General features: G+C 31.4%; 1 protein-coding gene across 4 annotated transcripts in view; it reads right to left on the minus strand.

The window, feature by feature from the left end:
- The window catches only part of LOC126774154 (supervillin-like), a 185,303-nt gene that overhangs the window by 140,196 nt on the left and 23,747 nt on the right, over positions 1–21,360 (minus strand). For 3 of the 4 annotated variants that reach the window (XM_050495510.1, XM_050495508.1, XM_050495509.1), the window contains exons 2-4: positions 20,816–21,120; positions 19,709–20,687; positions 6,240–6,351 (exon numbers count right to left, since the gene is read on the minus strand). In XM_050495510.1, the coding sequence (XP_050351467.1) occupies positions 6,240–6,351; positions 19,709–20,687; positions 20,816–20,931 (1,207 nt within the window). In that variant the 5' untranslated portion in view covers positions 20,932–21,120. Of the gene's footprint in view, positions 1–6,239; positions 6,352–6,560; positions 6,670–19,708; positions 20,688–20,815; positions 21,121–21,360 lie in introns of those variants that run through there. The other variant, XM_050495511.1, reaches the window with a different exon arrangement.

Raw genomic sequence — 21,360 nt, forward strand, 5'->3', positions numbered from 1 at the left:
TACCCATTACACGTATCTACTATATATGTATATATATTACTACATAATGACCCTTAGGTGTTTGTAATGATATACGGCCTTAGTAATAAATGTTTTTTAGGAGGTGATTACTTAAACGATGTTGTGTCTTCTTTATTCGTATAAAACAAACAAAAAAAAACAAAAACATTAAAGACAGAGACAGAGAGATATCGGTGTTTAACTGATCACCCGTTAATTAATGTTTATTTAGGACCGATTATTATTAAAATTAACTACATCATTTATCGAGAATTGCTGGACATGTTCCGGTCATTCGGTTTCAGGCGGGAATGCGGTTTCGACCAGATTGCTTAATGTGATTGACAGGGATTCTGGTAAGGCGAGCGAAGTGGGCCCCTACCCTTCAATACACCATGAGCGACGGCTTAAATAAAACAATCCAAGCCCTTACACTTGGAAGTGTGTGAATAAACGCTTATTTTGTATGGAATATTAAACAGTTTCTTTTGAAACAGTTTTATTTGAAGTAAAAAAAAAAACAATTTGCTCCAGAAAGTTTCTTAAAGAAAAAGGTAACATTAAATATCTTAATTGCTAGCTAATAACAAGTACTATACTTTTAAGTAGTAATATTCAAGTTTTGTTTTTTCTTTACAATAAATTAATAAAAATAATATAAAATATATACAAAATCGTATTTTCATGCACGTATAGACTCTAAAATAAATAAACGAATGAATCCTTCTTTAAATTATCCAATTAAACGAAACTATTTTGCATTAATATATGCATGAATCCATTTCAAGAATTCAATTAAGGCTGTGCGATATTGCCATATGTATGCTAGCTAATACTATAAATGCGAAAGTAATTCAGTCTGTCTGTCTGATTTTGATGAAATTTGGTGTGAAGCAAAATTGAACCCCAAACCCATAGCCTATTTTTATACGTAACACGTACCTCTAAAACGCGGACGAAACCGCGGATGAAAACTGCTTCTTTTTATAAAAACCTACGTGTATGTACATTTCAAATAAAACTTTACAATTAGTTTTACTATAGTGCTTTTAGATTTCCCTTGTTTGCTTTAGTTTACACTATGTATAGTCCTCAATAAAAACTGATGCTGTATCGTGAAGTAAATATTCAAATAAAAAATATTTTTACAGATCTTTCTTTTTAACGTTTTTTTAAAGAATTCAATAAATAATTTTTATAATTAAGTTTAGACGAAAAGTACAATAAATATTTCTGAAGCAGGATAAAATATGATACAGATATGATTAAGCATTCTAGTCTTGCATTAGTGCCAGGTATTCTGAGCGGAACAGAGCCTCAGGGAAATCTAATTCCGCAAGAATTTATATTACCTAATTGTAAGTGAAAAATATCTATTATACACATTATGTTAGGATCAAGTTACTTCAAGTGGAAAGCTTAGAATACAAAGTTCTTAAATGATAATTATTTTTATAAGCTTTAATTTATCTTTACCTACAAGCATGCGTGGCTTAAATTAAATAATAAATCTGCGCTTGCCAATTGTTACAAGCATTACATAGTGGTAGGGCTTTGTGCAAGCCCACCTGGGTTGGTACCACCCTCTCATCACATATTATCCGTCAAACATCAATACGTAGTATTGCTGTGTTCCGGTTGAAAGGGTAAGAGAGACAGTGATAAGCCACAAGTGACAGAACATCTTAGTTGCCAAGGTTGGTGATGTAAGTAATGTTTAATATTTTATATGGCGCTAATTTCTGTGGAAGTTGGTAACCATTAAGTGTCTGTCAACCTCTCTGTATTATAAAGAAAAATTAGTATGGCTATCTGTTAGCAGTCTAGGACTTGATGATGAAACTTTCTCCGTTTTATCGCTCATTTGTTTATTTCTATGGAAATGGGCGAGCTAGATTGAGTTCTACCTGTGCCCGGATGCTCCCACCCAAACATAAAAATGTGTATGAATCTTCGCTAAAAATCAGCCTCTTTTTTCTTCAAAATGAACATTAATTGTAATGATTACGATCACCGTAAACAAAATTCAAATTAACAGCACAATGTTTGTAGGCGTTGTTTAATATGTTGATAAAACAGCTACTAAAAATACTCTAACATTTTAGAGCGCACTTATTTACTTCTCAGTTCCGATTTTAAGACTTCACACTAAAATATAAATCTAAGCGTATGTAGATCGGAAACATTCAATATGTTTATGTGTCTGATACATTATTATATACAAATATATCAGTTAGATCAATCATTCTCAGAGAAAATTGGGGATTCATGAACTGAGGATCATCGAATTTTTTTTTTTTGCTCGAATATATATCCACGAGCTTTAGAGTTTTCAATAAAGATTCGATAATGGTCTGGACAAACACTTGTTCACAATAACTTAACTAATATTAGAACAATATTTTAAAATAAGAATGAAAACGTTTTATAACAAATATACAGCTGACACATAACTTCAACATATTCCAAGTATTTCAACAAACTTAAAAGCTTTACCCGAAACGAATCGGATAGTTATTTTAATTAACAACGATTCTATGACTGACCGTAAGCCCTTTCGGATTGAGTTACAAGGAGAGAAAGTAACAAATTACATTTAAATATATGGCATCCCGATTTAACACAACTGCTATTAACGGTAGTGTTACCCCTTCAATATTAGATTGAAGTAATTAAACAACTTGCGATCCATTTGTTTGATAAATATATTAACTGAACGAAAATCAAACTTGTGATTAATAAAATAGATCGCATGCAGTTCCAATAATTAAAAAAATAATTAATGAAGACATTTCATTCGTTAATTACAGTAACATTGCTTGCAATCAAATATTTGCGATTAATTAATTTTAGCAAAAACCTTAGGGATGTATTTTAATAATTCACTCTTAAATATTTCTCTAGCGTAAGCTATATCAAAAAGAAAATAATATAAGAAAGGTCAGGACTGCCATCAAGCGACCTTGTAATGTTGCAACATAGGATAACTTCCTCGGGGAACCAACATACTTTGACCTCCATCTTAGTTTTATTAACTTTCATGCAACCGCGAACAAAATAAACGGTTTCTGAATTCGCGGAGTAAAAATGAAAATGAAATGTGAAATACAGTATTTTAAATTCAGTAATGCTACGGCAATATTTTCGCGTAAAGATTCGTGTCGAGTTTTAGGAATAAAATTCGTGTTCATCCACGACGAATTGGGCGAATATTGATCATATTGTTAAAAAAATCGCATTTTAATAACACACACAATCACAATCATTCATGCGGAGCGTCGTTCGCTCATTCGAGTTCACCCGAATCAATCGCGATATAACGAATGCCAGACGTGTCAAAAGAACGAAAATCTCCGCGTTATCGCGACAATGTGGCCGCAACGTAAGCATGTCTTGGGAATTTATAAATGAATCATTCATTAGAAACAAAGTCTGAATTATATTCAAAAGGTCTCGACTCGAATCGACGATAAATGTAAACATAAGTTATCGTATGCAACAAAGGCGTTTCATTCAAGTTTAAAACGATTATTATAAGGACAACTTGGATATGACTGTAAATTTCAATGCCATGAAATTGTTATCTGTTCTGACTGTCTATTCACATCACATTATTAGTACTAATAATATTATTTTATTATTATTGTTGAAAAAAATAACTACTGAGTTACCTTCTGGTTCTTATCGGTCGAAACTTCTTATATTCCGAACCGGTGTAAGGCTTTATAGGCTTTATGTTAACGAAATCCGATGGAACCCGATGGTTTCTTTAAAATACATTGAGTGTATTAACATTTACGGGAGGAACAACTAAAGGTGATTTAATAACAAGCAACAGCTTTATCAAACTAAATCGTTAAAATTTATTCATCGTTATATTTTTATTCAAATCGAATCGTCAAGCGCTGGAAATTCCTTTTCAGGAGAACATTTTCAGTTAATTCAGCGCAATTTGATAGTGGACATGGCAACATTTCAGTACCATTATTAAAAAATATAATTCATATAAATTAATAAAAATTGTAATCCTTACCAATTAAAATTTTATTGCGATTGCATGATATCTAGAAAACCAGGTTATACCATTTTACGTGCTAAGCGAAACTTCGAAACAAGTTCACTTATCGCCAGCGTGTCATTGTGCACAAGACAATAGCTCGATAAAATAAGTTATATAAAGTTACCGTGCATGTAACAAACATCCTTGCCCTATATACCACCTGAGGCTACGAGTCCCGATATTTTAGTATAACCTTCAGAACTCTGGCTTAATAATGTATACGCCCTGTGAGCCTCGAACGCTGCATGATTCTACTCTCCTAGTACCCACGGCTGTATTACCTAGTTTTTAAATGGAACGTATAAATAATAAAAGCCTTTTACGTGAACGATAAAGTACGTCCCTGTTGGACGTTAAATAGTTTTACGTAATATAACATGTGCATCTACGGTAAAAATTAAAGACTGAATACCGTTAACCGTTTGCGAATAAAATAAATACATATATATATATATATATATATATATATATATATATATAGCGACCATGCTGCTCTGCGGATAGCTATTGGTATACACATGCGGCTGCATATCATTCGAACCAAGCAAGTTTCCTAAAGACGCATGAGAATCATTATAGACCTAAATTAATTCAGTTCACGAAAATTCAGTATGGCTTACCGGATATGAAAAAGCGATTTTCGGTTAAATTCTATGTATGCTTTCCACTGGGCCATCTCAACTCTTACATTTAGTTATTCATAGTAACCTACTATTTCAAAACAAAGACATTGTCTCATTATAAAAAGGTATACAATTAAAAATATTTGATTATATATATATATATATATATATATATATATATATAAATATATATAAATATATATAAATATATATATATATATATATATATATATATATATATATATATATATAGGGTTGGATAAAAAACAATTATGCTTGAGCTCTTATATTTTTTTTTATAGTATAGGTAGGCGAAATAGCATATGGGCCACCTTATTAGCCTGTTGTTTGGTGTGCACTGCTGTGCCTCTCTACTCTATTCCCACAAGTCTATTTTTTATTCAAGACCAACCCAGAAAGGGTTTTATAGTATAGTTTTAAACGGCATGATAAAAAATCTCTTATTTAAATCTCAATAATCTTAACACAAAGTTTGATTAAATAATAAATAAAATTGAAAAATAATATAAAAGTACTCATATGGAATAACTTATGAGAATAGGAATTGGTTTTGTTGTGCACAATTGTTATAGACCACTAGTACGTGAAGAAAAAATATCGCTAAAAGATTTGCTATCCGTTTTAACCGCATACGTGAGAGAGAGATAGCAATATTTAAGGTCCCGTCAAATTAGTTTAGGGATTATACACAACAGATACGGACATAAATCATTATATTTAAAATGAAGTTATTTTCGACCAGTTATTAAAAATATGTTCGCGTGACAAGAATTTGTTTATAACATAACTTGTTATGATAAGTAAGTCCATAAAGGAAAGACATAACATGTTTCAGAAATAAAACGGAGCCATTTGTAGGAAAATATTCAAGATTTGTTTTATCTTTAGTAAATATAACATGTTTTATATGTCATGCACTTATCATTTTAAGGTTTTTCTTTACATTATGTATATTCACTTGCAATTATAATTTCATTCGACCGAGTGTTAAAATGTATTTCTTCCTATGACTAATTGTATTCCAAAGCATACAACAGACACGCGGACGCGAATCATCTTTAGTTTTTATTACCGTTTATAAAACTGGGTAATATTATAAATTTTCGTAAAAAGGAACAGGTCAGATAGAATAAACTTTTAACTTTGACTTTTGACCTTTGAGCTGAAAATGTTATAGGTAATGAAAAATACTTTTTAATTTTAATATTTCAGACGAAAGAACTTCGTTATTAATTGACCAGCATATATGTATTTAAATAAAACTAAATTATTTTATTGTAAGGGTTGCATTAATTAATTAAAATAAATAGTTAATTTATAGTTAATGTGTTATTCATAAGTTGAGATAAAGATATTTATAATAGTTTTGATTTAACATATACCTACTGTATTGGCCCATTCGGTTCGATAATTGGTAAAAAATCATTATTATTTACGAATGAAATTATGATGTTACGTCGACGTTAGTGTAATATAGGTTATAGTTATATTAACAGAAATGTAATATTGATTTCAATAGATAGTAGGCGACTTACCGTCTGACTCGATCGTTGGCTGCGCACGCGCATCGATGGAACGTTTCGGTGTGCTTGTTATTCGAGGTTGCGCGCGGCGACATGGCGGCGTGCATTCTGGTGCCTTTGCACGCTGGCAACAAAATAATAAATTTAAAAAATATATATACTAAGTTTACATAAACTTAAATAAAAACTAGATTATAATAAAATATTATTATATACGAATACAAATTAATAAATCTTAGAAATATCGTTTTTTAGTATGTAAGTATCATAAATAATAATAAAGAAATATTAAGATTATCGTAACATTTCGTGATAGTATAAAAACCTACTCACCTGCTTAACTTTGCTCTCCTTAAAATATATTCTCATTTTGTTTTCAGATAAAACTCATGAATTTTATGATACTTTTTGCATAAGATTCAAGAATTTCTCGTATTTACTTTATCGTTGGACCTACATTACACATCACAATTAATGAAAAATTACTACCTAACGGCGTTGTTCGTATTTGGAATGACAAAATAATAAGGATATCGATTAAAGGATATTAAAAAAAAAACAAAGAATAGCAATATTAACAGAGAAACAGAAAACTTATCACAATATACAAGAACCCTTTTTGGAATAATACGGTAATTCCAATAACTTACAATTCCTAAACCGCATACCAGAACACGTTACAGGCGAAAATTACGAAATCATTAACAATTACCACAAATGTAATTCGATACGAATATCGAATAACTAAGAAGCAGGTACGAGATATCATTGCGAAATATTAAGCTAGGTTCGAACGACTCAGACAGCGTCCTTCGCAGACTAGAATGTATCTAGATAAACTCAGTACACCGCCCACAATGCAAACTCGTCACGCAAAACTATCAAATTAATAGCCGGTGTCCCTATAAATTCATAACCGGTTGAAAATTCTATTACCGGGATTAGGGTTGCCAGCTTTGTCGGATATATTTTTATGGTCGTACCCGAATTATATTTACGTGTCCGATCTGGTTTTTATTAGATTTTTTGTTAATTCATTACATTTATTGTATTGCAGTCACATGCAGCGATTGCAGAACAAAGTAACCCCGTTTATTACAAAAGTTATATGTAGCTTTCGAAAAACATATTTTTGTCTTTTTAAAAACTATTGTATCTGTAAAAAGTATCCGATTTTAGGCCAGAACAATTGATTGCGTCGTCTGACTTTTGTATATAATAACAAAGAGCCTGACAACCCTATTCGGCATAGAATAAGATGCTAAAACGTTCTATATTTCAATTTCCTCGATACGTAAGTAATTTCATGTATTGACGTGATAGCTTTTAAAGTGAAACTCGTTTTATCAGTTAACGAGAGCTCGTTATAAATATTGGAATCTATTTAGACACGCAGTTTCTCTGCGATGGTTATCGACAATGCAGAGCGTGATAAATTAGCCGTTTCTATGATTATCATAGTTTTGTAACAAGTGCAGTAAATTTTTTTTTATTTAAATGAGTTTTTTCTATTATATTTGATTTAATATCTGGTAAGTATAATAATATAATAAAAAACGAGATGGCCCAGTGGTAAGAATGCGAGAATCTTAATCGATGATCATGGGTTCAAGCCCGGACCAGCAACACTGAATTTTCATATGCTTAATTTGTGATTATAATTCATCTAGTGCTTTACGGTGAAGGAAAACATCGTGAGGAAACGTGCAATGTCGAATTTCACTGAAATTTTGCCACATGTGTATTCCACCAATCCGCACTGACGCAGCGTGGTGGAATAAGCTCCAAACCTTCTCCTCAAAAAAAGGGAGAGGAGGCCCCAGCAGTGGGACATTCACAGGCTGTTACGGTTACGGTTAAGTATAATAATATAGACGTGATTTATTTTCCGCTAGTAAATATATAAAATATTAAGCCGTATATCACTTGTTTAATTACTTTACTATCACATTAAATTTTGTTTGCGTCATCGTAGAATGCTGTTGAATAAAGACACGTTTTGTACATAGATATTGTCACTTTGGATAAGTTTGAATCGTGGTCAACTTTAAACAAAGATTTTAAAAATATTTATTATTAGTTTAGTTGATGCTTAATATCGTTGCATGTGTGATGAAACTGCGTTAACTGGAACACCAATATGAAATAAACGAAGTAATAATATAATATGTTACGTCAAATATTTTTAATTGTATACCTTTTTATAATGAGACAATGTCTTTGTTTTGAAATAGTAGGTTAATATGAATAACTAAATGTAAGAGTTGAGATGGCCCAGTGGAAAGCATACATAGAATTTAACCGAAAATCGCTTTTTCATATCCGGTAAGCCATACTGAATTTTCGTGAACTGAATTAATTTAGGTCTATAATGATTCTCATGCGTCTTTAGGAAACTTGCTTGGTTCGAATGATATGCAGCCGCATGTGTATACCAATAGCTATCCGCAGAGCAGCATGGTCGCTATATATGTAAACAGCTACAAACCATCTCCTCAAAAGGAAAGTGGACCTTAGATTAGCAAAGCAATTACAGGCTATATTACTTTATATTTTTTGCACAAACTACAACAACAATTGGGTTATTAAAAAATATAATATATTTTTAAGCTTTATAAACAGGCTTACGAACTATTAATTAAACTTATTTCTAAATACTTTTTAATATTTATTTTACGTCAATCGAAATCAAAGCTTATGTTTATTCTAGGGAATATTTAAAAATCCATTAATTTCTAACATTGCTTATTAATATATAAAAAATATCTTAATAAATGAAGCTTGCAATAATATCCTGCAGCAGCCAGTACCAGGGCACCATGAGTTATTAACAGTTCGCCTTATAAGGACCGATCGAATAAACGAGGTTACCCCCACACTGCGCTTATTACCAATTCACTATAGAAGACTAATTGATACCAATTCAATAACAGATCATTCTATGGAACACGAAATCTTTTTCACTAATAATCATTGTGATATCAAGATTTAAAAAAGTAAAAGCCTGTAAATGTCGCACTGTTGGGCTATGATCTCATCTCCTTTTGAGAAGGTTTGTAGCTTATTCCACCACGGTGCTCCAATGCAGGTTTGTGGATACACGTGTGGCAGTTTTTCGCAGCTGAGCATAAGATGGAATATAAAGAAAAATGATTCATATAAAAACTCAACTCAGTAGCTCTTACCCGGGTTTATACCCAGAATATTCGATTAAGATTCACATGGCCTAACTACTAGGCCATTTCGTCGTTTGTGATATAAAGTTGTATTTGTTGATAATGCTAATATGTGAAATGACGTGACGAAAGGACGGAAGTTTTTTACATGTATGCAGAAATGATTTCACTGATTAAATACAATCAATGTTATAATATTTCTACTTTCATATAAACAACTACATTGGAATATACTTGAATCGTTTCTTAAAAAAATTATAAGATTTCTATACTATAGTAATGTGTTTTAATTTATGACGTCACTCCTAGGTAAGAACGGACTTTCACCATATAATAATTTCGTTATCGTATACAATGTAATGTAATCAAACACCGAGCAACGATACACTATACTATTTCAAAAGCAATATAAATAAACAACACTTCGTAATGTGACCCAATAACAAACAAATAACAAGGAAATGTATGAAAATGACACATACATAAATAAACGTTACACGTGTTAAGATCAAACGTATAATATGAATGAAAAAGGTTTAAAGATTAATCAACAATGATTAATAACCGAATTAACAGCAGTTAATTTATAGCACAGACAGTACATGCGCGTCGCGTGCGCGTCGTATTCGCAACTGGAGGTGCGCAAGCGCAGATGTCTTTCACTTAGTTTCGATTGTCGGTAAAGGTGTGTCCCCGACCATCAAACTAATAAGATGAACATTAAACTATAAGGTTTCATAGTTTGCATTTTTTAATATGAGAATTTTGTAATCATTAATTACTTAAATTAAGATTTTATCATTAAACCTAATAAAAAAAAGTGTCTACTAAAAAAAAAGTTTGTTTAATATAAAAGAAAAGTTTTTTAATAAATAATTTATTCTTGTTTGTATTGGATACAAAATAAACACGATTAGTTGAATATCGAATCAATGTACATAGGATAGTGGTCATCAGATCTAGTATTCTCTCTTCTCCTGACTATGCACATATGCATAAGAAAAACGAATGGGTTATAAAGAAACTTGACGTATACCGTCAAAATTGCCTGTATGGAAAATAGTTTTCATATAACTAGATTTTTATCAGTCATTATAACTTCATATCTTTATACGCAAATATATAGCAATACTTATATAAATGACTTGTAAAATGAATTGCGTATAACCGTAATCATTCATATATCTTGAAATAAGTGGTAAATTTAATTAATTTTAATAATTATCTCATTGATGTACACTTAATAATCTTACATATCTGAAGATGAAAATTAACGATGAATAAAAATTGACTCGAAGAAAAAAAATTACCATCAATTCATGCAATATTATTATTGTAGTACACGAGCTATACCTATTTTATAGTAATTACAAATAGAGAATGTTTGTTGTTGAATATAAAGGTTGAACTAAGAGCGAAAACACTTGATCGAATTTGGAACTTTCGGAAAACTGGCATTACATAAAAAATATAAAACTATAATACACAATGTTAATTTTAGGAAGTATACCGGTCTCACTCTCGTGCACATTTCGAATTTCATGCATGAACGACACATTTATCACACACACACATACAAATGCGGTAATCATTATTATTATGTTAAACGATACACGACTTGTATAAAGAAATGCCTGAATAATTAAAATTTAATACGAATATACAGTGGTATAATGGTAGAAGTAGGCAGCTAGCAGTGTCAATAGGCAGCCAACCAAGCACTGGTTATTTTAACGGTTTATGTAAAATGGGTAAGTGTAGTGTAATTACCGACTGGATTACGGCAACCTAGTTCCCATGGTGGAACACAATAAAATGTCAAAATAATAGCTAATGCATTGTAGTGCTAATGATCAGTCTTGACCATTTCCTTTAAAATGCCTGCTATTCAGAAAAATATGTTTAATAATAAAATAAAATAAATTGTATTGTGTGAAATTTTTGACCTAATGACGGTAATGGTAATATTTGGAAGTAGGTACTTAAGAAATATTAATTGTTTGATTTACCTTTAAGTAATTTAATAGAATAGTACGTGAACCAAACTTAAACATATTTTATAAACTGTTTAATAAGCCGAGATGGCCCGGTGGTAAGAACGCGTGAATCTTAGTCGATGATCGTGGGTTCAAACCCGGGCAAGCACCACTGAATTTTCATGTGCTTAATTTGTGATTATAATTCATCTCGTGCTTTACGGTGAAGGAAAACATCGTGAGGAAACCTGCATGTGTCTAATTTCACTGAAATTCTGCCACATGTGAATTCTACCAACCCGCATTGGAGCAGCGTGGTGGAATAAGCTCCAAACCTTCTCCTCAAAAAGAGGAGAGGAGGCCTTTAGCCCAGCAGTGGGACATTCACATGCTGTTACGGTTAATAAAATAATACAAACACACACAAGCCCAAGTTATACAGAAATTGCACAATATACTTTAATGAAATATTTATTAATTTGTATTTTATATTTAAATACGTTACATGCTGTTTTTATCTAAAATTTGGAGCTGACATGACTTACTTTCAAAATTACGCACTATAAACAACATAAAGCTTCCAATGAGTCAACAAAAATCTTGCAACCATCAATCTATTATTTCATTTTACTTTATTATAGAACAGAAGATCAGTGGTTATCTCATAAGCACTACTACTGACATTGCAAGATGTTTTATCGTCATTTACATCTGTAATTAAGCGTCAATAACGCAATGATTTACGTGCCGCTTAGCGATGTAAGTCACAGGTTCGATCCTAACCTCTTTTGCTATTGTCATCCCCACAACCTATATCCGAACACAAGCTAAACGCATAATTTTACGTTTAAATTAAAAATAAATCTTTGAATTATTTTTAAAAAAACTCGTGTGTATCAACTCTGTAACTTCTCTGCTAAATTTCAGATCAGAACATCACAACACAAAGCACTGACGTTGTTGTTTTTAATCTCTGCATTGTACATAAATGACCATTAAAACAGTAACTAAAACTATAAAAGAAAATGAAAGTAAACAAAGGCGGACTTATCCCAAAAAGGATCTCTACTACGTCGAGTACTTACTAAACTTATTGAGCCATTGATAAAATAGCTGATAAGTGAATCGTACCCTCGCCAGCAAACCTACACAAGATAGATACACTAATTAAATAAGTTCTAAGGTGATATGAAACGATCTAAAATAAATAATAATAATTAATTAAAAAACAAAAAAAAAACAGGTTATCTTGTAAACGAACGTTTATTTCATAATAACAAATAAGGTCAGATCGATGATCATAACCAAATACGAAGTTATCTTATACGAACAGACGAGGTCGCCTGCATATCAACGCGTCTCCATACAATACAATACAATTAATATTGTGGGTGCTACCAAAATTGGCAACAGCGCTTGACCAATTTCTGAAGACCTCCCGACGCAACTTGAGCCAAATATATTTTTAAAAAAAGAATGAAGATCGTTGTAAAAAAAATCATTATTCAAAGTTTCACACCGGTCTTACGCAATTGGCTAAAAGTTGAGAGTCGTGTAAAGAGGTTGGTTGATGTGAAATTAGGTTAAAGGAAAATTATTTATGAACGGAGACAATTAATTATTATAAACATTTAAATTACAAGGCTTGAGGATTAAAACAAAGCGATTATTCATGGCAAAAAAAGTTACTTAAAGAACACTACCGATTTAAAAAATGAGGGTTTAATTTAGAAAAATCAACCGAAGCAAGGCTAAGTCAAGACGCTTAGATATGAAAAGTGAGAACCGATTTGATTGGGTTTATAATTTATAAATAAATAGCATGAAATATATTATATAAACTGTCCTAAGTCCTAATACTGTAATTATAATTTGATTTACAATGTTATTTTTCATTTTTAAATATTGTCTAATAAAGTCAGGCCTTTTTTAATTGAATATTATTCCTATTGAATGTGATGTTATTATTTTTTTTAATTTAAATTTGATATTGCAACACTAAAGAAAACTTTTTTAAGCAAAACTGAATGATACAAATAGACCTTCCATCCACAGAATTCATTCGGGAACTATTAATTCAGTATAACCGTCTACAGTACAACTGCGTTCGTTAATCGCAATAAATTTTACGAAACATCTTAGAATTTCTGAGAAACGAAACGTAAAATAGATTGCATTCCCAATGATACTGAACATTTGCTAAGGTTGTGCGAGTAATTGCGATGTTAATAAAAATAAGCGAACTAACAAAAAATATTACAACGAATTATTCAATTTACATTTACCGATACATAAAATCAAAGCTTATGTTAAATGGTAATTACTAAGTAAGGCAATATAGGCTGTACAAATTTATATAGATGATGAAAATATTTATTGTATATTATTACATGTATATGATTTGTTTAAAAGAATTAACTACAGAGTAGACTAATTTTATCAAATAAGTGCTTTTAAGCGACTACTTGGATATAAAACATACTGATATCGATTTTCACACCACCCTTATTAAAAGGAAAAAAAGAAAGTATAATTCCATATAACGGTCTTATTCCAGCATTGGGATAATAAAATTGCGATACTTTTTTGCTTTATGCCACCAATACGCCATCAAATGTGGCGACAAAATGCCATGTCCTGCAAACCAAACAACAATACAACAGCTATGGCAACAAGATGTTATGTCCCTTGGGCCTGTTAAGACGAACATATTTTTAGATAATCCAACGATTGCTATTGATGATAGAAAGATAGGACGGCAATCATTTTACTGAAACAAATGACTATTAATGCTATTAACATGATTTAAGAAGTAAAATAAAACTATAAAAAAATTTCCCAATCACCAATTTATTTAAAAAATAAAGAATTTAAAAAATTACAAAACACATTTTTTTTAAAACGAACAAGTCAATCAGCAGACTATTGGGCTCGACTAAATATTATTATCTAAGAAACGCAGATATAAACAGTGTGGTTACAACCTATAAAATAATAAAAGACATAACAGAACCTATACAAAGCTGTAAGTGAATTATCTGTTTCATTGGAACTCGCGAACTCTTAACTGTAAAAACTATTAAGGCTAACAAATTATTTAATAAAAATTAAATGCGCGGACGTTGTACATAATTGGCTTACAAATTACGCATACTATAAGCTACCATGTTAGGGCAGTACCATATGAGGCTTTTAAATGAAGCTTCGATAATTTACATGCAATATCATGACACTGCCATATTCGCTCGAACACTTGACCCCTTTGCATGTGATAAGTTTGATTATCGAACGCGATCAGAGTGGCCTAATTGCAGTTAAGTGGTGAGTTTTATTGAACGGATTACAGATTGACAACTTTACGTTAATTTGGGGGTAAAAATAACATACTGAAATTATATTTTTGTTTTACATTTCTTTCTGTAGTTGTTCTTAGTTTGGAGAATGAGTGAGCCGGTGGAATTACAGATATAAGGAATACATCATCTATGTAATGTAATGACAGTGTAATGAATTGTCCACATTTCGTAAAGATACAGTCTATAGGTGGGAGAACTGGAGATGATTCTAGCCATTCGGGGGGTCATGTGCCATATTTTTCATGTGTATTCATGTCATAATCTGTACGTATGTGTATTAAAAAGATGACAAAGTTCATTTGTTTTGACACACTGATTTCAGGATTTCAAAGTTCGATTTAATAAATTGTAAACGTTCTAAGATAGCATTTATGGTAAAAGATTATGAACAAAATAAAATCAAGCTACAACCCACTAGGGCGGAACAATAGCTCTTGTTAACGAAGTAGCTTAGTATATTTAACACAATGTAAATATTTACAAAAAAGTCACAAACGGAAACAACTTTGTACAACATAAGACTGACAATAATTTAAACGTTTTATTATAGAGGAAATATTATTTTATTTATTATAAACTTAAGACGAAACCTTGATTTTAATAGCCGACCGCAGTTCCCTCAGAAAAACCAAGCAAATAGCCCTGGAGTGTAGATTATCTCGCACTAGCAACGCGTAGAGGTGAAGGTTGTACGTGGTGACCATATTTGGTATGTAGTAACTAACGGAGAGGCAAGTTTAACAACTTGCTATTATTTTAAAAATTAAAACAAGTATACTATTATTAGCTGGCCTTCGTATTCCAGATCAGGTTTAATTCATTTCACACACTCCTGACAAAAAGTTGATTTAAGCAATTAATATCCAAGTAAGTATTGAAGAATGGGGTGACTTTTTGTCGTTTACAATAATGTATAAATATAATATATGTAATCAAAGTTCATACAGCCTAAACATATCCTATATAAATCGAAATATTTATTCAGTAAATTTAAAGTGTTCAAATACAATGTGTATTTGACACAATAATGAAGACGATAAAAAACTTTACAATATATAAAACACGACAAAAAATTATAAATTATTACCGTTACTAAATACTCTGTAGATTTTAACTGAAGATAGTGGGTTCAAATCCGGGACACTGAGTAAATTTAAAATCTATCCACTAAGCTAGCTTAAAAAAATAGAATTGATTATCGCAATTTTAATCCAATTATAAAATAACTTCTAATTAAATTACAAAATAACTTATAAGTCATTCTTATTAAATTTAGTTTAGTTTGCCCTTAAACAGACTTCCTTATGTCCAATTGTAGATAAAAGGCTGCCAGCAGTGCATGAACAGAATGGTGTCAAGTATGACATGTTGAGGGCAACTCGATAGTTATAGTAGTAGAAGACTAATCAGAAATCATTTATTGACTTATTCACGCATGAGTGCCTCGTAAACGTAGAACTAGCTTTTTAATCTACAGACTCGGAGTCGTCGCTTCGAACCCTAATTCGGGTAAATTAAAGTTTTTCTATAGATACTCCTATAATACTCAGTAGCAGCTTTTAATTTTGACGTTGCTACTGCCTTGTTTCTGAAAGCACGTGGTCCCATTGGTCTATTCAATACTAGCAAAATGGAATTCAGTTTATGACGTAAATCCTTCAAAAACTACCGTCAAACGATTGCAATGCCTATTTTAATTATACATGATAATACAAAAGACTTAAATTGTTAGATTTTTTTTTTTATAAAATAGGAAGACGGACGAGCATATGGGCCACCTGATGGTAAGTGGTCACCAAACGCCCTTAGACATTGGCATTGTAAGAAATGTCAACCATCGCTTACATAGCCAATGCGCCACCAACCTTGGGAACTAAGATTTTATGTCCCTTGTGCCTGTAATTACACTGGCTCACTCAACCTTCAAACCGGAACACAACAATAATAAGTACTGCTGTTTTGCGGTAGAATATCTGATGAGTGGGTGGTACCTACCCAGACGAGCTTGCACAAAGCTCTACCACCAGTAATATATATATATATATATATATATAATAATAAAATATATATATAATAATAATAATATCTTGGGACATTTTTCACAACACGGCCATCTGATCCCAAATTAAGCTTGTACAAAGCTTGTGCTATGGGAATCAGACAACTTATATACTACATATACTACTTTTCTTTTGTAAATACATAATTATATAGAAAATTACACCCAGACTCAGGACAAACAGACATGTTCATGCACACAAATGTCTGTCCTGGGTGGGAATCGAACCCACAACCTTCGGCGTGAAAAGGCAAGTATCTACCAACCACGCCAACCGGCTCGTCAAATATATAAATATATATATGATAGATAGAAGCTGTATATGAATATAAATAAAATGTTTTCGCTTCGGTAACTCTCAAATAGCTATATTTAGTTAAAAAGAAGGAGTTACTTTGAAATCACAAACAGAAACTTTAATTCTATTTATTTGTATGTATAGACCACTGGCTTCACGTGATGTACTCTCAACGGTTTTGTCGTATTGTCGTGTCATCAGACTAGAATAGTAAGAGAATGAAGACTATGTGTTTAAACATAGATTTTTATGCACACACTTGTGCATCGTGACCGAATGACCTCACCAAAAGACATCATACGTGTCATAATCATCCTTTTTTTATTCAACGTTTAAACACGAATCGATATGTCAATATTAAAAGGTAAACAAAACACTTAGGTCTCTTTTAACATACGTCATTATTAAATAATTGCCGTCAATGCAAAAATATAAAATAAAATAACTTCTACTATCTTGTTTAATATAATGTTTTTTATTATTAGGCTTTAAGCTGAGCATAGAAAACCCTGGTAGTTAAGTCATACTCATCCGTTCTGTTAACAGTTATACTATTCAATGCTGGTCATAGTACGGTAATATTAATAAACAGTTGTGACAATAACAACAGTTAATATAAAAACTTAGAAACCCTCTCAGCAAAATAATTGTTGCTTTGACAATGCAATTTGGTACACGACACACATTTCTAGGAATTAATATGTATCATTTTAAAATTATCTAGCGACCCGCTCCGACTTCGTTAGAAAATGAAATAGCCTATGTTACTGGCTGATAATGTAGCTTTCTATAATTGAAATAATTTTTAAAATCGGTTAAGTAGTTGAGTTTATTACTTACAAACCAAAAATCAAATCTTTTCTTTACAATATTGTTGTTATTAGCATAGATATTATTTCTTTTAGGAATATTACGTGCAACGGGTCATTTTTTTTCCAGAAAATACATCTATATAGATAAAAGTAAAAAGAAAAACCTTATATACATATATATATATATATATATATATATAATCTAAATACACAAATTTGAACCAAATCATTAGAGCCGTTTCCGAGATACACAATATAATATACAAAAATTGCTTAATTATTATTATAAGATTAGATACGAAAGATTTTCAAATGCTTCATATATACAAAGCAACGACTATTAATATCAATATAATATACATTGCTGTTTGTCAAAATTTAAAAATAATGCAGTTGTATTTAATAGAAATATTTTATTGTATATCCTTACTTATAGTATAAATGCGGAATTGAGTATATTCAATTGTTTATTTATTACGCTTTCAAGTCTAAACTACTCTGTTGTTCATTATGAAATTTTGCATACGGTGTATGCAAAATAAGAGAGTAGGGGACAGATAAGGACCTAGTTACTAACACCCCTGCCCCTTTTCCTCAACCTCCCTCATACGCGAACTAAACCGCTGCGGAAATAGTTAGTAATAAATATTAAGATGATTTTCAAAATGCCTTTCTCTTCCGCCATAACCATTCTAGACTTCAAAAAGTTATAAAAAAATCTTTAAATGATAATAAGAAAGCACTATAGAAGCTATTCTTAGATTATTAGATTCTTAGCTAAGGCCTTCTCTTGAATATTTTGAATTTATACCACCACGCTACGCGTGATGGTAAATACATAATATCTGGCAACATTACAATCGAATCGCATGTTATCTTGCGATGAATCCCTTTAATCACGAAATGATTTATAAACATATGAAAACACAATGGTTCTGGCCTGAATTTGAACGCAATATTGGGTTATGATTGACAGCCACTGGGCTAATTCGGTTTGATAAAAAAACCCGTTTGGTTTAATTATCCTTGTAAGAAAATAATAATAAAATAATTACCACACGAAAACCGACCAGTACGTAGTTGTATTAGATACAGTAGAGCCAATTAAATCAAACAAAGATATTTTTGATCAGATAAAAATCAATTGGATACACATTTTTAAAATTCCACCTATCCAATTAATAGCAGTATAGCTGTATATATCTACTGCAGGTATATACATGTCTAAAAATTTAAAGTAATTAAAAATATCCTATATTATGAATCACTAGGTATATAATATATTGTTATTTTCAACCAGAAATACGTTCATGTAATTCGACGACTAAAGTAAATTGTACGAATAACTGTAATAAATGTACTATTTTCTATACTAAGTTTCAACTTTAAAGATAATCGGAAATTAAGCGTGGGTATCAGCCGACGTGTTATCCGCCCACACGTATTGATTTCTTGTCTTCGAAGAAACGGAAGTAACATAAGAAGCCTTTTAATACCGTCTTAATTAAAAATAGCAGATACTAAACTATGATGCTATTCTAAAATATGATATAAAAAATTATATTCCAAAATTTTATTTTATTTTAAGCCTATTTTCGCTTCAAGACTTCGCTAATGTTTAAGATCAAGCCTAGATTAGTAAAACGTTACAAATGCCCATTTAAATTGTACAAAGCTAATATTTTTAATCGCCAGTTACGTTTTTATTTCATAATACTACACCTCTATCATTAACAATGAAAAACTTAATGTTTAATTAATTATGAATATATTCTACATTAAGTTTATTCTACTTTTTACTCACCGAATTATTTTCACCATCTATCCCATTTTCAACGAGAATATCCTCAAACAATACATCGGCTTCGCACGGTGAACATAGATTACTGAGCAATTCACTGAATCTTTCTACTCTTCGAACACACACAGCACCTAATAACCCAACTTCAGACTCAACTACTTTTGGCACAACACCTTTATCCACTTTCACCTTATCGTTAGTTTTATTAACAGCTACTGTTTCTTTAATGGGAATGTATGAATTACTGTAACTAGTTTTGAGCTCGTTGTTCTGCGGCGGCGTTACGTCTTTTACAAAAACATCATTAACCTGACATTCAATTTTCTTATTTTCATCTACCAGGTCATTAAACAAATCTTCAAATTTATCCTTTTCCGAATTAATTGATTGGTTTTTATCACCAAGGATATCATTAAATATATCATCGACGTTAACGCTCTTATCTTCGTCATTTAAACAATTTATTTTAGATTCATCAGTCAAAGATATTCTATTTTTCCTTTCGTCTAATTTTAAACAACTTTTATCGTCAACAATTTTTCCTTTAGGACTAATCACTATACAATTACTTTTGTCTTTTTCTAAAATATTCTTATTAATGGAATGTTTTAATTTCGATCTAGTAGCACCATTTTCTTTTTCCGAAAAGCTCGTGGTTGACGAGTTTTTCAAATTTTCTTTTTCATGGCTTTGTCTTCTATTAGAATTTATTCGCGTTTTATCTCTATCTACTATTTTGGCATTTTTAGGCGATTTATTTTTTTCTTCTTCTAATAGTGATAGCACGGACGAGCTTCTAATTGATTTTTTTGGCGACTGGCAAGAGTCAGAACTGTTAGTAGCGGCGGCTCTCAGACGTGACGTTCGTGTTGTTCTAATAGGAACTGAAGTAGAGGCTGTGTTGAGATTTAATTCGGAAGAAGACTTAAGATTAGTTACTGTATCTTCTAATGGAGACCGGCTAGCTGCTTTCTTTGGACGCCTGAAATGAAAAGGATTTTAAGATTTACTTTAAATATACAATAGTGCAATAAGTGATGGGCCGCTTAAACTTGTATGATCAACGTTAAAAAAAATAAACGATTTGTATTACAAAGTGTATGGCCTCACCTCTCAGTCACATTAGCGGAGAATAGAGTCGCTGTCCTTGCTGTCAGTTGTTTCCTTCGCTCTTCTTTATATTTTTGTATCCTGGCCGCTCGGGCCTCATCCGCGGACTGACTCATATCGTCCTCGAAGTTTAGATGATGTCACGTACGCCAAAAATGTTTATCTTTTCTGAAGGTTTGAGCGTCCTTAAATCTAGGGTGAATCTTGTCTAGCATCGCGACATTAAGCAAGTTGTAGGGCGGAATAGTTGGCAGTGATGTATACAGGCTAAGGCTGGAGGTAGGCGTTGAAAGCTCGTGCGGTATCTGAAATTTAAAACATCTTAATGAATACTTAAAACTCTTAGATATACTGTTACTTTGAATACATCAACAAATTCGAATCTGCGGACGTTATAATGTTTGGTACTACCCATGGGACTACGAAAAAGTTCGCGTACCAATTTGGTATGATATTCTAAAACTCCAATAAATTTATAACATTTTAGAAGATCGAATTCACATTCATTTTCTGCAAATTAATTAGGTTATGTTTTTGTAGCAATA

Source organism: Nymphalis io, chromosome 16 (genome assembly GCF_905147045.1).
Source record: "Nymphalis io chromosome 16, ilAglIoxx1.1, whole genome shotgun sequence".
Lineage (NCBI taxonomy): Eukaryota > Metazoa > Arthropoda > Insecta > Lepidoptera > Nymphalidae > Nymphalis > Nymphalis io.